The following is an 18,597-nucleotide window of genomic DNA, read 5'->3' as shown; positions in this document are numbered from 1 at the left end:
TACACACAATGTTCGTGAACACCCCCAAAAAATAGTGGGCCCTTGGGACCTCTCAGATAGAAAAATTGGGGTCCTACCCGACCTTTTCTGGTTCCCAATGGAATAAAGCCTCCTCTCTCCTTCCCACAGCATGACACATGTGGGTCCTGGGGGGAGTGTGCATTGGCCCACTCATATAAAGCAGAATAGATAGAAAACTAGAAAATACATAATCCTGAAAACAGGGACAGTGCGTGCCTAAGGCGCGCACCAAAAATTTAGGGCATGGCTGTGCAGGGAAGGGGTGAGGCCACATAATAATATCAATTCACATTACACCACACACTGTAATGCCCCCGGTACACATTATAGCACACACCATTATGCCCAGTACACATTAAAGCACCCACCGTTATGCCCAGTACACATTAAAGCACCCGCCGTTATGCCCAGTACACATTCTAGCACCCGCCGTTATGCCCAGTACACATTAAAGCACCCACCGTTATGCCCAGTACACATTATAGCACCCACCGTTATGCCCAGTACACATTATAGCACCCGCCGTTATGCCCAGGACACATTATAGCACTCGCCGTTATGCCCAGTACACATTATAGCACCCACCGTTATGCCCAGTACACATTATAGCACCCGCCGTTATGCCCGGTACACATTATAGCACCCGCCGTTATGCCCGGGACACATTATAGCACCCGCCGTTATGCCCAGTACACATTATAGCACCCGCCGTTATGCCCAGTACACATTATAGCACCCGCCGTTATGCCCAGTACACATTATAGCACCCGCCGTTATGCCCAGTACACATTATAGCACCCACCGTTATGCCCAGTACACATTATAGCACCCGCCGTTATGCCCAGTACACATTATAGCACCCGCCGTTATGCCCAGTACACATTATAGCACCCGCCGTTATGCCCAGTAGACATTATAGCACCCGCCGTTATGCCCAGTACACATTATAGCACCCGCTGTTATGCCCAGTACACATTATAGCACACCGTTATGCCCAGTACACATTATAGCACACCGTTATGCCCAGTACACATTATAGCACACCGTTATGCCCAGTACACATTATAGCACACCGTTATGCCCAGTACACATTATAGCACACCCTTATGCCCAGTACACATTATAGCACCCGCCGTTATGCCCAGTACACATTATAGCACCCGCCATTATTTTGAAACACTAAAAGTGAGTGATTGGCTGCCGGGTGGCCACTGGGCCCCTGTGGCAACTACAATGATTGGCCCACAGCCCCCCCCCCCCCCTCCCCCCGAAGAAGACATTAACATCCCTCCCAGCACACATCACATACTGTACCTGTGTGCTGTTGTGGCTCGCTGTAGGGCTGGCTCCTCTCTCCATGCCTAGTGGTAAGGTTGGATTGCGCTCGCTCCAGTCACTCACATGGGAGGGAGGGAGGGAGGGCGGGGGTCGATGCTGCTGCAGCCAGCGCCGCTCTGTCACACAGTGTGACAGATGCAGGTAGCGGCTAGCGGCTGCGGGCAGATAGTTGCTGTGTGCGGGGGATCAGAGGGCGGAGCCGTGAGCCGACACTCACGAGCTCCGCAAAGCACCGTGGGAGGGGCTTCGCGCGGCCGGGCTTCCGCAGCAGCCCGGCCGCCGCCATTTTGGATTAGGGCAAAACCGCGGCCCAGCCAGTAGGAGAGTGGCCTGGCCAGCCCAACAGTAATGTTTTATGGTCCGGCCCACCGGGAAATGTCCCGGTTTCCCGGTGGGCCAATCCGCCCCTGCATCCAACTTTCTACATTTCCAACAAATAAGATTGCAATGTGGTTTTCTAGAGCTAGATAGATACTGCACACAAACACACCCACACACCCACACTTACTATATTACATTATATATATATATATATATATATATATATATATATATATATATATATATATATATATATATATATATATATATATATATATATATATACACACACATACATACATTATATATATATATATTTCTATATCTATTAAATATATATATATATATATATATATATATATATATATATATATATATATATATATATACACACACATACACACATACATACAAACACACACACACACACACACACACACAAATACAGGTTGAGTATCCCTTATCAGAAATGCTCAGGACCAGAAGCATTTATCTGGCATTTATGTTGTGGAGACACAACAAACACCTGAAATACACACAAATATATTGTATTTGTGCATGAAAAAAAAGTTTCTAACCTTAAAAAAAAATACACCTGTAAATAAAAAAAATAAAAAAAATCCTGCTACTGCAGTCTTGCCATGTCAATCTGAGGCCCCGCCCCCTGTGACATCATAATACAGTGATGTCATAATAGACACCAAACAGAGAATGCCTCATTTCTGTATACTGAGGCGAGAAAGGATGGAGTGCTTTTTATTCCTCCTCCTATTTGTGACCGGTACCTTTACAGACATTGCACATGGAGATCAAAACTCAGGTACATTTATATGTATTTCTTCTTATCTGCCTACATATTCTATTTATTTCACATTCTGTGTTAATGTACCAGAGTGCATCCAACTTTCTACATTTTCAACAAATAAGAATGCAATGTGGTTTTCTGAGAAGAGGTTTACACACAAACACACACACACACACACACACACACACACACACACACACAAATACAGGTTGAGTATCCCTTATCAGAAATGCTCAGGACCAGAAGCATTTATCTGGCATTTATGTTGTGTAGACACAACAAACACCTGAAATACACGGTACTTGTGAGTTATCTGGACGCCCGATTTTTTGATTGTATGCCTTAAGTTAAGGCATACAATCAGATACGATGCGATGCGATATCGCATCGCATCGCATGCGACCATCGGATGCGATGACCCGATTTTTCCATAGGAATCAATGTTAAAATGATTCCTATGGAAAAAGGGGTCCTTTTCATACCCCTACTATCCAAGTGGGCATGGAGTTGGATATAAACCTGTGGCGAGCGTAGCGAGCCACCGAGCCCGAAGCGTGGCGAGCGAAGCGAGCCCCGCGAGGGGACGGTATTCCGTGTCCCCTCGCGGGGCTCGCTACGCTCGCCACGCTTCGGGCTCGGTGGCTCGCTACGCTCGCCACAGGTTTATATCCAACTCCATGCCCACTTGGATAGTAGGGGTATGAAAAGGACCCCTTTTTCCCATTGAATTCCATGTTAAAATGGACTCAGTCCATTTTAACATTGATTCCTATGGAAAAATCGGGTCATCGCATCGCATCGCATCGCATCCGATGGTCGCATGCGATGCGATGCGATGTGCCCGATCCGACCCGATTTTGAAATCGGGCGTCCGGATAACTCACAAGTACCAAATACACACAAATATATTGTATTTGTGCATGAAAAAAAAGTTTCTAAACATTAAAAAAAAAAAAAGATGTGCATATACACCTGTAACCCCCCCCCCCCCCCCAATAAAAATCCTGCTACTGCAGTCTTGCCATGTCAATTTGAGGCCCCGCCCCCTGTGACATCATAATACAGTGATGTCATAATAGACACCCAACAGAGAATGCCTAATTTCTGTATACTGAGGCGAGAAAGGATGGAGTGCTTTTTATTCCTCCTCCTATTTGTGACCGGTACCTTTACAGACATCGCACATGGAGATCAAAACTCAGGTACATTTATATGTATTTCTTATCAAATATGCTCAGAACCAGAAACATTTAACTTGCATTTATGTTGTGTAGACACATCAAACACCTGAAATACACACAAATATATTTTATTTGTGCACGAAAAATGGTTTCTAAACATGAAGCAACGGTTGTGTATAGGGTGTATTGTGTATAGGGTGGCCAATCCCGGGATTGGGGGAATCCTGGAATTTGGCCCCCAAAACGGTGGGAGTCTCCAATCCCCTGATTTCGCAATTAGAGTGCACATGTGCAGTCCAATGCCTGGCAACATCTGAACACCCGCTCAGACGCTGACCGGCTTCTCCCCTCCTCGGCAGTGTGGCTCTGCGCAGTGTGACAAGGTCACGCTGAGTACACCACACAGCAGCACAGCCCGCCTTGTCATGGGCGCACTGCCCTCCCACCGTGTTTATTGCATCCTGACCGGCTCCAGGACAACAGCCCGCCCACCTGACTTCCGGCAGCATTTTTAGGCTGTGGGAAGTTCGGTTTAGGGTTGGGCTGTAAGCAGGGAGAGTTATGGTTGGGCTGCAAGCAGGGAGGGCACTATGGGGGAGTATTAGGATCAGCCTGTGGAAGGGGGCACTACAAGTAATGTTTCACATAATGTACAAGTTACATGTGACTCAGTGCTGCATGTCTTTACGTGTGACTCTTTCCATACCAATGCAACTTATTCAGAGAACGCATCATTTCTGTATACTAAGGCGATAAAGGATGAAGTATTTTATTTTCCTTCTCCTATTTGTGGCCAGCACATTTACAGACATCTCACATGGGGTGAAACATCAGGTACATTTACATCATAATAGCCGACTTTCTTCTTCTCCTCACTGGGAGGAGACATTCAGCATGCTTCCGAGGGGCAGGACCAGAGCATGTAGTCACCAAGCCCCACCCCCATCATTAGAACTGCCGTGGTTTGCGGTTGTACATGGAGGGGTGGGGCTAAAACGGTGCGATTTGCATATTTTAGCCCGGTCTCCTCCTCATACACCTGCAAATGTTGGTATTTAACAGGCAGGGTAGTAGGAGGTTTGGGGGGGGGGGGGGGATGTTGGGGTCCAGGGACTTGCGGGAGGGTTGTCCATCCTTCCGGGGGCCTGGGAGGGGGTCACCATTTTTGGGAGCCTCTTGGCCTTTCCAGGATTGTAGGCAAGGTTGATTTGCATCTACGTAGATAATAACATAAACATGACTAAAATGGTCACAAACTGTCATTAACGTGTTGGTGTTTTCTCATGTTCCCCCAGCTCCCATGTATGCAGCAGGAAAAAAGAACAGACCTGCACTGAATGGTAAGTACAGCTACAATAACCATGTAACTATAGTCATTAGGGAATGCTAAAACGGAGGCAGGACATGCTGGGATGTAAAGTTCCACAACAGCTGGAGAGCCGTATGTTGAGCACCCCTGGCCTAACTGGATGTACAGAGAGAGGCTACACAGCGGATCACCTGAGTCCATGTTACAGAGGTGACAGGAAATGCAGACGCTTCTGTGTTACACCCACGGCTGTACAGTATGCTGCAGATACGGAACAACAACATTACTTTAATGTATTTCTTGTATTTTCTCTTTCAGAGCCTATTATTGCTTCATCATTCGCTGAGATCAAGCCAGGTAAATAAACAAATAAGAAAATGAGAGAACCTGATGTATTGTGTTCTGTTGTGTGATGCCCATAATATCAGTCACATGACATATCCGGCACGTCTGTGAGCTATGCAGAATTAATGTACGTACACACTGGGTGATATAATGTACATCATCGCTCATTTTGTTCCTTCTATAATATTCCTCATTATATCGCCAAGTGTGTACAGGACATAGGGCTGCCAGGACAGGACATAAGGGCTGAGGTATTATATACGCATACCTCCCAACATATGTTATCTTTAAAATGGGGCGCATGCGCCAAAGAAGGGGGCGTGGTCTGTGAAAAGGGGGCATGGCCTCATGTAATGATGCATCCTCAGGCCACGTCCCCGTTTTCATCCTTCAGCAATGCTAAATAGATGCTGTACACATGCGCGCAGTGTCTATTCCCTTCAGGCTTGGGGGGGCGTAAAACTGCCCCCCCCCCCCCCCCCAAGGTACACTGGCGGCCCTGGGCGGAACCGTCCCGAAATATCGGGATGGTCCCGCGAAAAACGGGACAGTTGCAAGGTATGGAAGCGGCATCTATTGGTCTCTGGCAGTAGATACAGTGCAGCAGTTATCAGACACCCTCACATCCCATCTCTAATAGAACTCCCATCTTAGTAATCTTACCCCCGAGAATTGCAAATCAGAAAACGTCATAATGTCTCGCTGTGCAAATGGTATATATATTACAGAGAAATGGGTCTGGTCAATAACCAGGTGCGGTGATACACCTGCTGGACACAACCTGGGGATATTCATCAGAGCTTAGAGAAGTATATAGTGGAGGGAGATAAAGTACCAAACAGACCGCTCCTAACTGCCATTTGTCTAGCACAGCCTGTAAGGTGACAGAAGCTTCCTTGTGTGGGATCTGGAAAATAGGTTTGCAGTCAATATGTAGCCATGAATAAGGTTGACATATACAAAAGGACGACAAGGTTTTTATGTTTTTTTCCCAAAATTTTTTGCTACTTTACCGTCCACGTGGACAATGATTGGGAATGGTAGGTGTGCCGAGTGCTGTGGTAGTGGAGCAGGGCACCTGGCTCGGAGCATGGTGAGCAAACGGAGCTATGCCAGGGTATACGGTAATCTAGTTGGGGGCCATGTGCTCAGGTGTCAACACAAATACCAAAGAAACCTTGAAAAACTGTCAACCTTTTGCATGTGTCAACCATTTGTTGTCGACCTATTGACTATAAACCCAGGCACTGTTGACCCTATGACCCATTGTGTCTCTTTACAATTTCAGCCTTTATTTAAAGTATAACTTTATGAATTAAAGATAGTAATGATTTTGCACCTTCACATTTCAGCTATAGAAGCATTGGAGACCCGCACAGACCATCTGCAGAAGGCACTGGAGCGTCAGAGAGAGCTTAATACCACAATAATATTCTGTGTGGTTGGCTTTAGCACCATGTTGCTCATTATCACCGCAGCGCTAATCATGTGTTGCTGCAGAGTGATAAGGTAGGGATTGTGTCATTTCTTTTATTGTCCGTTTTATTAACGATCAAGATGAAGCTTCATTTATTTATCTCTTTATTTATTTATTAACAGATCAGAAGACATGGACAAAGACATCGAAGGTGAGAAAACCTGCAGTTATCTATATGTGTCCTACAATTGCACAAAATGCGCACATTCAGCAATATAATGTTATTTATTTATCTTTCTATCTAGCTCCAGCATGTGATCCATCAAGCGACTCCAACTCAACTGCCAACTAAGAGGATGCCGGCCCTGTGTGCGCTGGTTCTAGCTGTGAGGTACTGTTGTAAGAAAGTGCTCCTGTTTAGCTATTAGCTGTAGCTAATGCAAGAACCCTTTCTTACAGCAGTTCCTCACATCTAAAACCATAGGGGTTAATATGAGGTTCTAGGTGTGAGGTACTGTTGTAAGAACGTGTTCCTGTTTAGCTATTAGCTGTAGTTAATCCAAGAACCCTTTCTTACAGCAGTTCCTTACATCTACTATAGAACCGTAATATTTCATCTACTGTATATTACAACTATCCCCCAGTGCGCACATATTCCATCGGCCAATTAACCAACAGGCATAGGATAACATCATCTCCTCTCCTCTTTATTAACATCTAGTAATAACACCAGCAGTTGAATAAAAAAATAATAATAATAATAATAATAATAATAATTGAGTTCTTGGTTTATCTAGTTCTGGGTATTCTAACATACAATAAATGTACACAGTGGTGCCTGGATAATGGCTCACAATGGTTCAGAAGTGCTCTAACACCTTATGAGCAATTCTTGGGAGGTGGGGGGCTACAGTCAGTCAGAGGGGGGGGGCTACAGTCAGTCACTGGGTGAAAGATAGGGGTCGGGGAGTAGAAAAAGGTGGCGGGTGGTGGGAGAATGGGAAGAGACAATGCAGTTGAGGGGTAGTGGCATAGAGACACTGCCATAGGAGTGTGTGGGGTGGGGGGGGGGGGGGGGGGGAGAGATTACAGCCAGGTTCAAGGCAGTGGGTTGCTTCATGGGTAGAAATAGTGCCCACTGCAGTGTAAAATATACAAAGCAAAAATTGACAAAGCAAGTGGTCTCAGAGGCAATGTATGTATGTATGTATCGAACTAATGACCTTTCGACCTAGAATCATGTCGACCTTTTCCCATGTCGACCTAGAATCATGTCGACCTTTTAGCATGTCGACCTAATGGATTCGACCTAATGACTTTCTACCATAATGCAGTAGACCAAATGACCGCATCCCATATATACAGTATATATATACAGTATATATATATATATATATATATATATATATATATATATATATATATATATATATATAGATATATAGCGTGGGGGGAGCGGACCGGCACTCAATCCCGGCTGTACAGCCTGCTCCGGTGCCTTCCAATACGGAATGTGCAAGCTTAAAGAAACAGCGGCGGCACTCGGAGACTTGTGGAAAACAACTTTATCAAAGCATCAACGGTGTGCAAACAAAGACCGACGTTTCGGGGGGGAACCCGGTTTTCAAGGTGCAGAAGTGATATATATGTATATATATATGTCCAGCATGTATGTAAGAGGCAGTGTATGTATGTATGTATGTATGTATGTATGTGTGTATGCATGTATATTTGTACAATATGTACTGTATGTGAGGCAGTGTATGTATGTGAGAGGGTGTGTATGTATATATGTATATTTGTACAGTATGTATGTATGTGAGTGGCAGTGTACAGATGCATCCTCATAGAGTGTTGCTGGTGCCACGTGAGCATGTGCCTCCAATTGAGAATAAGGGTGGCCCTTAAATAAAATTCTATGGGGCCCACAGAGTTCTAGTTACACCCCTGCCTAGGGTGTATGGGTTCTACATGGCATTGGCCTCACCTCCACCACTTCTCACAATAGGCCCTTGAACATTTTCAGCTCCAGGCCCATAAAGCCCCTAATTATGCTTTAGGAGGGTGTGGTATAGCATGTCGACATGTACAAGGTCTGTCTACACAAGCAAAATGTTGATAATGTCTACATATTAAAAGTAGACATGAGTTTTTTGGTGACTATGTTGACATCAGAGCACATTGAACCCGCTTGCCCTGCGTAGTTGATGGTAAAGTACGGAAAATGTCAAAAAATGTAAGAAAAAAAATGTGTGAAAAAAATCTAAGGTTGACCTTTTCATGTGTCGACAGTTTAACAATTCATTGCTAAGCAATTCTTCTTTCATTTACCCTTAGATAACGAGAACTATTTTCACCAATCTGCTAAATTTCTAGTTTTTTCTAAATGTACGTTGATAAATAATACACATCTGGGTAATATCAGTGAGGCACACGCTTACCAGTTGCTGCTGCATGCTGTCATGGCGTTGCTTTAGGATTTGCTCTGTTCTCTGCAGAACGCCACATTCTGCAGTAAGCTCAGCTAGTTCTTGCCGTTTCTTCTTGAACACCAAACTCTTCCCTCGCAGTTTGCTAACATAACGTTTAAACTACAAAAAGAGAAAATTATTAAAGTTAAAAAGTAATGGATCAAATGCCAAAAGGGTGGATTAGGGTCCAGCATTACAGTGAGTAATTAAATGGATGATAAACAGCACAGTGGAGGAAGCAGTGATGTACTGCAATACAGCACAAACAAAGTGGCATAGGGGGTTATTCAGACCTGATTGCAAAGCTGCTCTTGTAGCAAATGGGCAAAACCATGTGCAGTACAGGTGGGTGCAGAGAGAGTTACAATTGGGTGAGTTATTTTGTTTCTGTGCAGGGTAAATACTGGCTGCTTTTTTCTGACACTGAAATTTAGATTTCAGTTTGAACACACCCCACCCAAATCTAACTCTCTCTGTACATGTTACATTTGCTCCACCTGCAGTGCAAATGGATTTGTACATTTGCTAAAATAAAAAATAAATAAAAAAGCAGCTTTGTGATCAGATCTGAATAACCCCCTAGGTACCACAAGGTTTAGGTCAGCATACACTTATACCATTTGGGCAGTTTTCACCCAATTCTAATGAATCGGGATGAGAAATTGGGTTAAAAGTGCCCAAATCGTATATGCCTAACCTCCGATTCCGATCTGATCAGATGGGCAGTCCAGTGGGCATTGAATCAGGCCTTCGAGATCACAAGGGCTGCACGTAGGATTTGTTGTTTCTCCTAGCCCGTACTACGATCGCATATGATACATCGTATGCAAATGGTGCAAACAAATCACCATATGCACTCCTGCCGCCCAGTAACCCGGCAGCTCACCAGTGGGGTATCGCATTGGCGGGAGACATGCGATGCCACACAGAAGTGTATGGCCACCTTTCCTGAACAAGCAAAGTTTGGGTTTGGTCAGAGTGGCAGTGGGCAGAGAACGGTGGGGCAGGGGAAAAGGGATGATCAGCATTAAATAAATGGTAATCAGGAGCATGGGTATGTTAAGTAATGAGTACAGGGATAGGTACAAATGATGAATGGAATGTATACTATAAGATCTGTGATTAGGGAAGAAAAGACATAAGGGCATAGGACGGGTGTGGTATGGGGCTCCGACAGTGGGGATCCTGACAGGCAGTATCCCGACATCCGGTGCTCCGACAGGGGGGCGAATGCAAAGAAGCCCCTTGTGGGCTCGCTGTGCTCGCCACACTGCAGGCCCGGTGGCTCGCTTAACTCACAGGTTCTATTCTCCCTCTATGCGGGTTGTGGACACCCACAAGAGAGAATAGCCCCTGTGAGTCTGGATCCCCCTTATCGGAGCACAGCCAGTCAGGATGCAGACGTCAGGATACTGACTGTCGGGATCCCCACTGTCAGAGCGTCATCCGGCTACCCATAAGACAGGGAAGAGCATGTTACAATACTGGAAAATGTTTATGGAAAACAGGGAGGGCAGCCAGGTACTGTAAGAGGAACAATACTGGGCAGGAAAAGGCAAAGAATGTGTGGGTAGAGTAACAAAAGCAGGAGAACCCCACATTTGTCCATTTTTACTAGATGCAAGAAAACAGCATTTTGTCCTCATCGCCAAGCTCAGATGATGTCTGCTGCCAGTCAAAGTGCTGGCATCAATATAATAGATATTAACAGAGGATCCGTTAAGCTCAAAGCCCTGCTGCTCATTACATGCGGGACAGAATGTACACTTAGCAGGCACTGCTTTTTAGGTTTAATTTTTATAGAGGATATGATAGCATCAGGCTATATTAATAGCTGCAAAGACAGTCCTATTAAATATAGTAATCTAGGGATATCATAAATAAACATCAGGCCTCAGGAAATAATTGGACGTTCTATTAATGTCCTATGAATGTGCATTGGGCAGTTTGCCTAAAATAAAACTAGTTTCCTGTCCGCTGTTAGGTGGTATATCTACATTATCTTTTTAATGGGTTGGTTCTAGAAGTTTTTAGGATCTAAACGAAGGCAACACCCCTGATCAAAGTACTAATCAGTCTGGTAAAAGGCCGGGCTAAGCATACCGCTATACAATGTGATAGAGAGCAATACGCCTGATTGATCCGCCCCTGCCTTCTGCTTGGCTTCTGAAGAACTAGGTAATTAGGGTTGATTGCTTAGAATTTATTCTTGTATATAGAACGGTGAATTCCTTAAAAATGTGTGACCTACCAAAGTATGACAGACATGCCTGCAAAACCTGTTCTGCAGTAATGCAGTAGGCTGATTGGTGGATTCATACACAGCAATGCTTGTGTTGTCACAACAGCTTATCGGACTGAAATCAAAGCTTTAACACGTGTATCAGATGCTATAAGTAAAGAACTGGTTTATCTATCGGGGAAGGGGAGTATATTTATTTTTGGTTTTCATTAGAGATGTGCAAGTTTGGATTTACCCAAGTTTAACCGGTACTCATAATGGGATCTTATTGGCTATCGGCTGTCACATGTTTTGGCTCCAAAACACGTGACAGTCAGATAGCCAATAAGATCCCGTTTTGAGATCTGGATAAATCCGAACCTGCCCATCTCTAGTTTTCGGGTCTCATTTCTGTGTATTGCCCTAGGGGCACATACAGTTATACTAATTATGATGCATAGTTTGCTTGTCTTATCCTTTTACATAACTTACTCTAATAATAATCACATTGCAATGTCATCATGAAACACCATAGGTAGAAGCCATACATTTACTGCTGTATTATATTTCACCTACAATTACAGGAGGTTCTGAAACCTTCTCATCTCTGCCACCCACTACATTTACCGGGAGACAAAGCCTTTATTCTTAGAGACTTCATTTCAACTGACCAACGTGGATAAATTATTCCTGGAAACAATTTAAAGTATCTCAAGTCTACTAATAGCCGCATGATGGAATAAGTGCTGTAACGCAGGCCATTGTTCATGTCACATGTGCCCTGTTCTTTTTCCTGTCATCATCCAATATATATTCTCAATATGAAGATGCATATCCTCAACAAATATCTAAGTGGCAGATGATGAACATCCAAATTGTTAGCTGGTAACAATCGTATACAGTATAAAATTCACAATTTCTATTAAAGTCATACGATTATAATTAAGATTAAACTATGCAGGCTAATGTAAATAATTATATATACACATATACACCCCGTCCTCAGACCCTGTAGGAGGGTCTGAGGACGGGGTTTGTCCCCCGAAACGTAACCCATTACTCTGTACATGTCTGTATTTTAATACAGTTTTTCTTGTGTTGAAAAATCCTTTTGAGTGCCGTTATTGTCCTGCTTGGTGGGACTTTGGACTGTGTAAATTCGTTTACTGGCACCTGGGTTGATGCTGCAAGTACATTGGAGTGCCGGCATTTTTGGATGGATATAGATATATGTATATATATATATATATATATATATATATATATATATATATATATATATATATATATATATATATATATATATATATATATATATATATATATATAAAACACAGGATCGCCGCCTTTTATTTCATTGCATACATTTTACAGTGAAAACTAATCCAACAAATACTGTACACTCAGATAAGAATGAACAACTACATTTACAAATGTATTTTTACCTCGTCTCCTCTTAACATTTCATTGCCATCGGCATCTCTGGCATGGCTGGCTTTCTGTGTGATTTCCCTCTCTAGGTTGGCAATCTCTTCTTTAGCTTCCTGTAATTCTTCAGCTTTAGTCTCTTTCTTTCGGGAGATAATAGCTGCCTGTGTGTGAAGATTGTATAATGAAAACCTATACAAAATGCATGTACATCACTGGAAGACCGTACACTGACATTCTTCTGATTGCAATCATATAAATTATTCTAGTCCTGAATAGCGTTTGCATGAGGTTGATGAAGAGGAGACTGGGGAGATTTGTGGGGTGCATAGCAAAATACATACCTGCTGTCTAAAGAGAGACAACTTGTCATCCATTGGATCATTTCTCATTCTCTTTTCAATCAGATGATTAATTTCTGTATTAACTTCTTGGATCTTAGAGGGAAAAAAAAAAGAGACTGTTATTTTGTTTTTCAACAGTATGTACCCCTAGATTCATCCCTACAGTGCATCTTTTTATACTGATTGGAAATGCCTCATGTCAGCTCTATGGAATGGATTACATATGAATACCTTAGTAGAGTGTTCTGAATCTTTTTCTCCAATATGACAAAGATCACTGTAACCCATAGCCAGATTAAAGGGGATGGGAAGCAGGGGATACTGAACCCAGGGCCCCCCTCTGTTAGGGGCCCTCTGGCTAGAGCACACTGACATCACTAGCACTCCCTTTTATGCAGCAGCAGATAAAGTCAGCCAGAGCGGGAGAAGGGAAATACGCAGTGCAGGCAGAGACACAGGTGTATCAGGTTTCATGAGCTTCTATTTTAGTTGCTCCAGATCCTCCTGACTTAAGTGCCCCGGCCCCTCCAAGGCTTCATCCGGCCCTGCTGTAACCCCTTAGTGCCTAACCCTACTGCCCCTCCCAAGAAGCTTAGCCCTATCACCAAAGCCTAACTCTCCTCGTCCCCGCAACCTAACCCTCCCCCCCCCCCTCCACACTCGCAGTCTAACCCTAACCAACCCTGTAGCGCCTAAGCCTAAACTCCTCACCAGCACCTAATATTAACACATCTAGGCATGCTTGCATTCGGAATTCCGGCACCTGCATTGTGAGCAGTGTCGGGCACCAGTATTCCAATTACAACCCCTTATCAGTGTATGACAGGCTTTTCAAAATACTGGAAAATATTTAGCTATTATTGCTTGATTAGATCGTGCAAAGTAATTAATTCATGCAATTGAGACATGACGAATGCAATAGAATGTCTTCGATTAGACTTTCTCGGTGACACTGCAGTATCCTTTGAAAGCGGTTGAGCACACTGTGTAATGGCCCATGAGACTCCTGTCCCGCATACCTTGGTTTCAAGCTCTGTAAGATGAGAGTCTTCTATGACTTGTTCATTGACAACCCTCTGCATGAACCCCAGGGTCTGGCTCTTGCTCTCCAGCTCTTTGGGAAGCTTTTCAGAAACCAAGTATGTATTAAATTTTATTTCTTCTTCTAGTCGCTTCATTAGGCCTGGGGAGGATATCAAATTTAAAAAAAAAAATATGAATTTGGGCTTTAAAATGATTAAATAGCAATACATATAAAATTATTTCCACAATCACACACATACTTTATAGAAGTTTTACATGGCAATGAAATAGTGTCTAACAATCGATCTGTAGATGTATGGCCACCGTAAGATGCACCTCTGCACAAAAAAGATGGTCAGGCGCAAGTGGAGTCCTGCGGGACCTGGCGCTTCAACAAGGGATGTTTGGGCACAAGTACAGCAATAGTGTGTGAGGACACATCTGTATTTCACTAAAAACTTCAGCAATGTTTAAAAACTATGAAATACACTTAGAGAATGTGTAATATTCTTTATTCCCAGACTTTTTTAGATTGCGTAGGCAACAAAGTCTTTCCATTACACAAAACATTTTCTTTTTTATTTGTACATAACTATGGGTTAAAAATGTGCAGACATACAGCGCGCAGTAATGACTTTGGCCGGATGCCTTGTTTTCCTTCCAAGTAATAACTTCCCAACTGAGTGCTTACATGTACATGGGTGTAAAGTGGATTGGACTGGTATGGGGAAAAAACTACTGCTCAATTACAGCAACACAATTCTAGAGAGCATGGCAAAGATGAGAAATGATACTGATAATATTAAAGCATTAGCTCCTTACCAAAGATGGAGTTTAAACAAATACTTAGTTGCTGTGCTGATAATAGCACACTAACCAAAATGAAATTGTCGATGAACTGATCCTACTGTAGTACAGACGAGTGCAGATAGTAGTGATAGGGGGGATTTTACCGCACAGTGTAAACTGATTTTCCGCCTGATAATACTACCAAGCTATCCAATGACAGCATGTTTATACCATGCAGTAAATGACACTTATCGGGCGATAACTCAGTGGATACAGCATAAGTTCCGGGACCCATCAGTTATCGGACAAAAAACGGGTCTCTTGGCGCAGCTTATCGGGAAACTGGGATACAGGGGGTTATTCTGATTCACTTGGAAAGGCACAATCCCTCTCTAATGAACAAAACCATGTGCACTGCAGGTGGGGCTGATGTAACATGTGCAGAGAGAGTTAGATTTGGGTGTTTTATGTTTTCTGTGCAGGGTAAATACTGGCTGCTTTATTTTTACACTGCAATATAGATATCAGTTTGAAGTACACCCCACCCAAATATAACTCTCTCTGCACATGTTACATCAGCCCCACCTGCAGTGCATATGGTTTTGTCCATTAGAGAGTGATTGTGCCTTTCCGAGTGACTCAGAATAACCCCCACAGTCACTAGGTTGATCTTATTTAGGTCCACATGCATTGCGTCGACCTCTGAAGATCGACAGTGCTTAGGTCGCACCTGAAATATGTCGACATGGATAAGGTCAACAGGGTTGGAAGGTCTACATATGCATTAGGCCGACAATGGCAAGGTTGCCAATCAAAAGGTCGACAAAGATGTTTGAAAAAGCTGGGCACCTCAGCGAAATGCGTTCGTGTACGCCGGAAGCGGACTCCCATGGACTAAGGTGCCGCGCACTCACTGCTGTCATTTGGACCAACAGTTGCAAAACTGCCTTTACCTGAACCAGGCTTTGGGACCGATCAAGGCGAAAAATCATCCACCATTCTCCACTCCAGGGGCATCAATTAAATGCCAAGTGAGTTTCATCTATGGAATCCTCCCATTGTGAGTGTTGAGACTGTGCTTTTGGAATATCCACCTACAAGCTTATATATCCCTCAATTTTTTTTTTACGCAATCAGTGTTTATTATGATAAGAAAACAAACATATATTGTGATATAGACATTTTCAGAGGGACATTCATGAAGATAAAGAACCTCAAGTTGAAATAATATATGGTCCATATTAAGATTTCAAGTAGACGTATGGGTAAACATTTCAAACTAAAGAAAAAAAAAATAACACTTTAATATAGACGCATTAGTCTGGGAAATATAGGTAGTGATAGAAGAACGTGATGAAGAGGAAAGAAGAGGAGAGAGGAAAGAAGAGGAGAGTAAAAAGAATAGGGAAAGGGGAAGGGAATGTCCAACCAGTGTCATACTAGGGCTGTGGGGCAGGTGCCGGTAAGGGTATATCAACATATCTTGCATAGTTGTGGCTTTCTTTAAAATTCAGCCATGGGGACCAGGTGGTGGTAAATGTATTTGTGGGTAATTTGGAGGAAGAGTAAGACGTAAGATCTTCCATGAGCATGTAGCGGTCAAGTCTTAGGAACAAATGGGAAATCGGTGGGCGTGTTTGGGATCTCCAGAAACAGGGTATAGTTGCTCTTGCAGCATTCATTAAATGGCGAAGTAGGGATTTCTTAAAAATAGAGAGGGGGATATCCGTGTGATTGAGCAGCCAGAACTCCGGAGTGTGTGGTAGGGGAGTACCCGTAATCAGCGTGGATAGTCTCCTAACTGTTGTCCAGAAGTCAGTCAGCTCAGGGCACTGCCACCAGATATGTAGTGGGGAGCCTTGGGAGCGTTGACATCGCCAACAAATATCAGGGATAGTTGGGAACATCCGGTGTATGTGTACCGGACACCTGTACCACCTGGATAGAATTTTGTATTGGGTCTCGAGAATCTGAGTCGAAGATAAACTGGCAAAAGTATACTGAAATATCGTTGGCCACTGATCATCTGATATAATAGTTGTCAACTCAGATTGCCATGCCTTAACAAAAGGGGGGTAGTTCGGGTAAGAGGGTTTCTGAGCACATTTGGTAAATAATAGATACAAGATGTTTAGGTGGTTTGTCGTCTAAACATAGTTGTTCGAATCTGGTCGTGTCCATCTAGAAGTGTGGAGAGATAGTATATAATGTCGAAATTGTAAGTATGCCCAAAACGACCTTGCAGGGAGAGAGTATGTCTGTTGGAGGTCTGTGAAGGAATGTAAACCCGAGTTGGACAGTATATGGGAGATGCGGGTGATTCCAGCTACAGACCAGGTTGTCAAGGATGGGGAAGCGAGTCCAGGAGGGAAGTCAGGATTACCAAAAAGGGGTGTGGGAAGGGAAAGTCCGGGACTAAATAGGGTATGATTTTTAAATTTCTGCCAATATTTCATAGTAGGACTCAGTGTGGGATGTGACACTCGAGGCAAAGTGGTGATCCAGGGGAGGATGTGTGAAGGTACAGTTGTGGCATAGTTTAAGATGTGGACCCACTGTTTAGTAAAAGGGATTCTGGACATCTTGACTATTCTTGCTCCATGTACTGCATAGTAGTAGTTTAGGAACAGAGGGAGTTGTAGTCCTCCCCTAGTTCGGTTTTGAACCAGAGTCGCTTGGGAAAGGCGGGCTTTATTGGCACCCCAAATAAATTTCCCTATTAGGCTCTGTAATGATGTGAAGTAGGAGATAGGAATTGAAATTGGTAGAGTCTGTAAAAGATATAGTATTTTGGGGACGATATTCATTTTTACCGTGTTAATCCTGCCAAACCAGGAGAGCCTCAAAAGGGACCACCTCCGTAGATCCCCTTTCAATTTTACCATAAGGGGGAGAAAGTTAAGTGTGAAGAGGTTATTAATGTTTGGAGATAACAACACCCCTAAGTACTTAATGTGGGAAGGATGCCAAAGGAATTGGTAGGAACCCCTGAGACTCTCCACAATGTTGGCAGGTGTGGTAATGTTAAGGGCAATTGATTTAGAGTAATTAATTTTGAAATTGGACAGAAGGCTGAATCTCTGAAACTCTTTCAGAGCGGGGAGAGTAGTGACTGGTTCAGTAAGCGTGGCGAGGAGATCGTCAGCAAATAAAGTCAACTTATATTCACAGTCTCCCACCTGTATCCCCTTTATATCCCTATTAGTCCGGATCGCCCGTGCCAGAGCTTCCATAAATAGGACAAATATAGTTGGTGAAAGGGGACAGCCTTGGCGTGTGCCATTACGTATTATGAAAGGAGAGAGCCCCATTAATGCGAACCCTTGCGGAGGGGGAACGGTATAAGGCGAATAAACGATGCAGGCAGTGTGATCCCAAGCCCAAACAATGGAGAAGACCCTCCATAAACTGCCAGTCGACCCTATCGAAGGCCTTCTCCACGTCCGTGGACAAGAAAAATGCATGTTGTTTCCCTCCCTTGATATGATGTATCAGGTCTATGAGTTTAGAGGTATTGTCCTTAGCTTCTCACCCTTTTACAAAGCCCATCTGGTCGTCGTGTATCAAGTCGGGGAGGAGGGAAC

The 18,597-nt window shown here is 43.6% G+C and overlaps 2 protein-coding genes across 2 annotated transcripts in view; one reads left to right on the top strand and one right to left on the bottom strand.

The window, feature by feature from the left end:
* IFT81 (intraflagellar transport 81) overlaps positions 1 to 18,597 on the bottom strand; it is a 121,765-nt gene that overhangs the window by 66,905 nt on the left and 36,263 nt on the right. The window contains exons 9-12 of the mRNA XM_083151380.1: positions 14,221 to 14,384; positions 13,202 to 13,294; positions 12,875 to 13,021; positions 9,179 to 9,328 (exon numbers count right to left, since the gene is read on the bottom strand). Coding sequence (XP_083007506.1) covers positions 9,179 to 9,328; positions 12,875 to 13,021; positions 13,202 to 13,294; positions 14,221 to 14,384 — 554 coding nt within the window. The remainder of the gene's footprint in view (positions 1 to 9,178; positions 9,329 to 12,874; positions 13,022 to 13,201; positions 13,295 to 14,220; positions 14,385 to 18,597) is intronic.
* LOC146030785 (uncharacterized) lies at positions 4,965 to 7,459 on the top strand. The gene is made up of 5 exons (XM_083158417.1): positions 4,965 to 5,006; positions 5,294 to 5,332; positions 6,673 to 6,829; positions 6,920 to 6,948; positions 7,043 to 7,459. The coding sequence occupies exons 1-5, from the start codon at positions 4,967 to 4,969 to the stop codon at positions 7,087 to 7,089; spliced, it is 312 nt and encodes a 103-aa protein (XP_083014543.1). The 5' UTR covers positions 4,965 to 4,966; the 3' UTR covers positions 7,090 to 7,459.

The sequence above is a fragment of the Crinia signifera genome, chromosome 1, assembly GCF_055691185.1.
Source record: "Crinia signifera chromosome 1, ASM5569118v1, whole genome shotgun sequence".
Lineage (NCBI taxonomy): Eukaryota > Metazoa > Chordata > Amphibia > Anura > Myobatrachidae > Crinia > Crinia signifera.
Note: the sequence above shows the minus strand (reverse complement) of the source record. Positions and strands in the feature narration are given on the sequence as shown.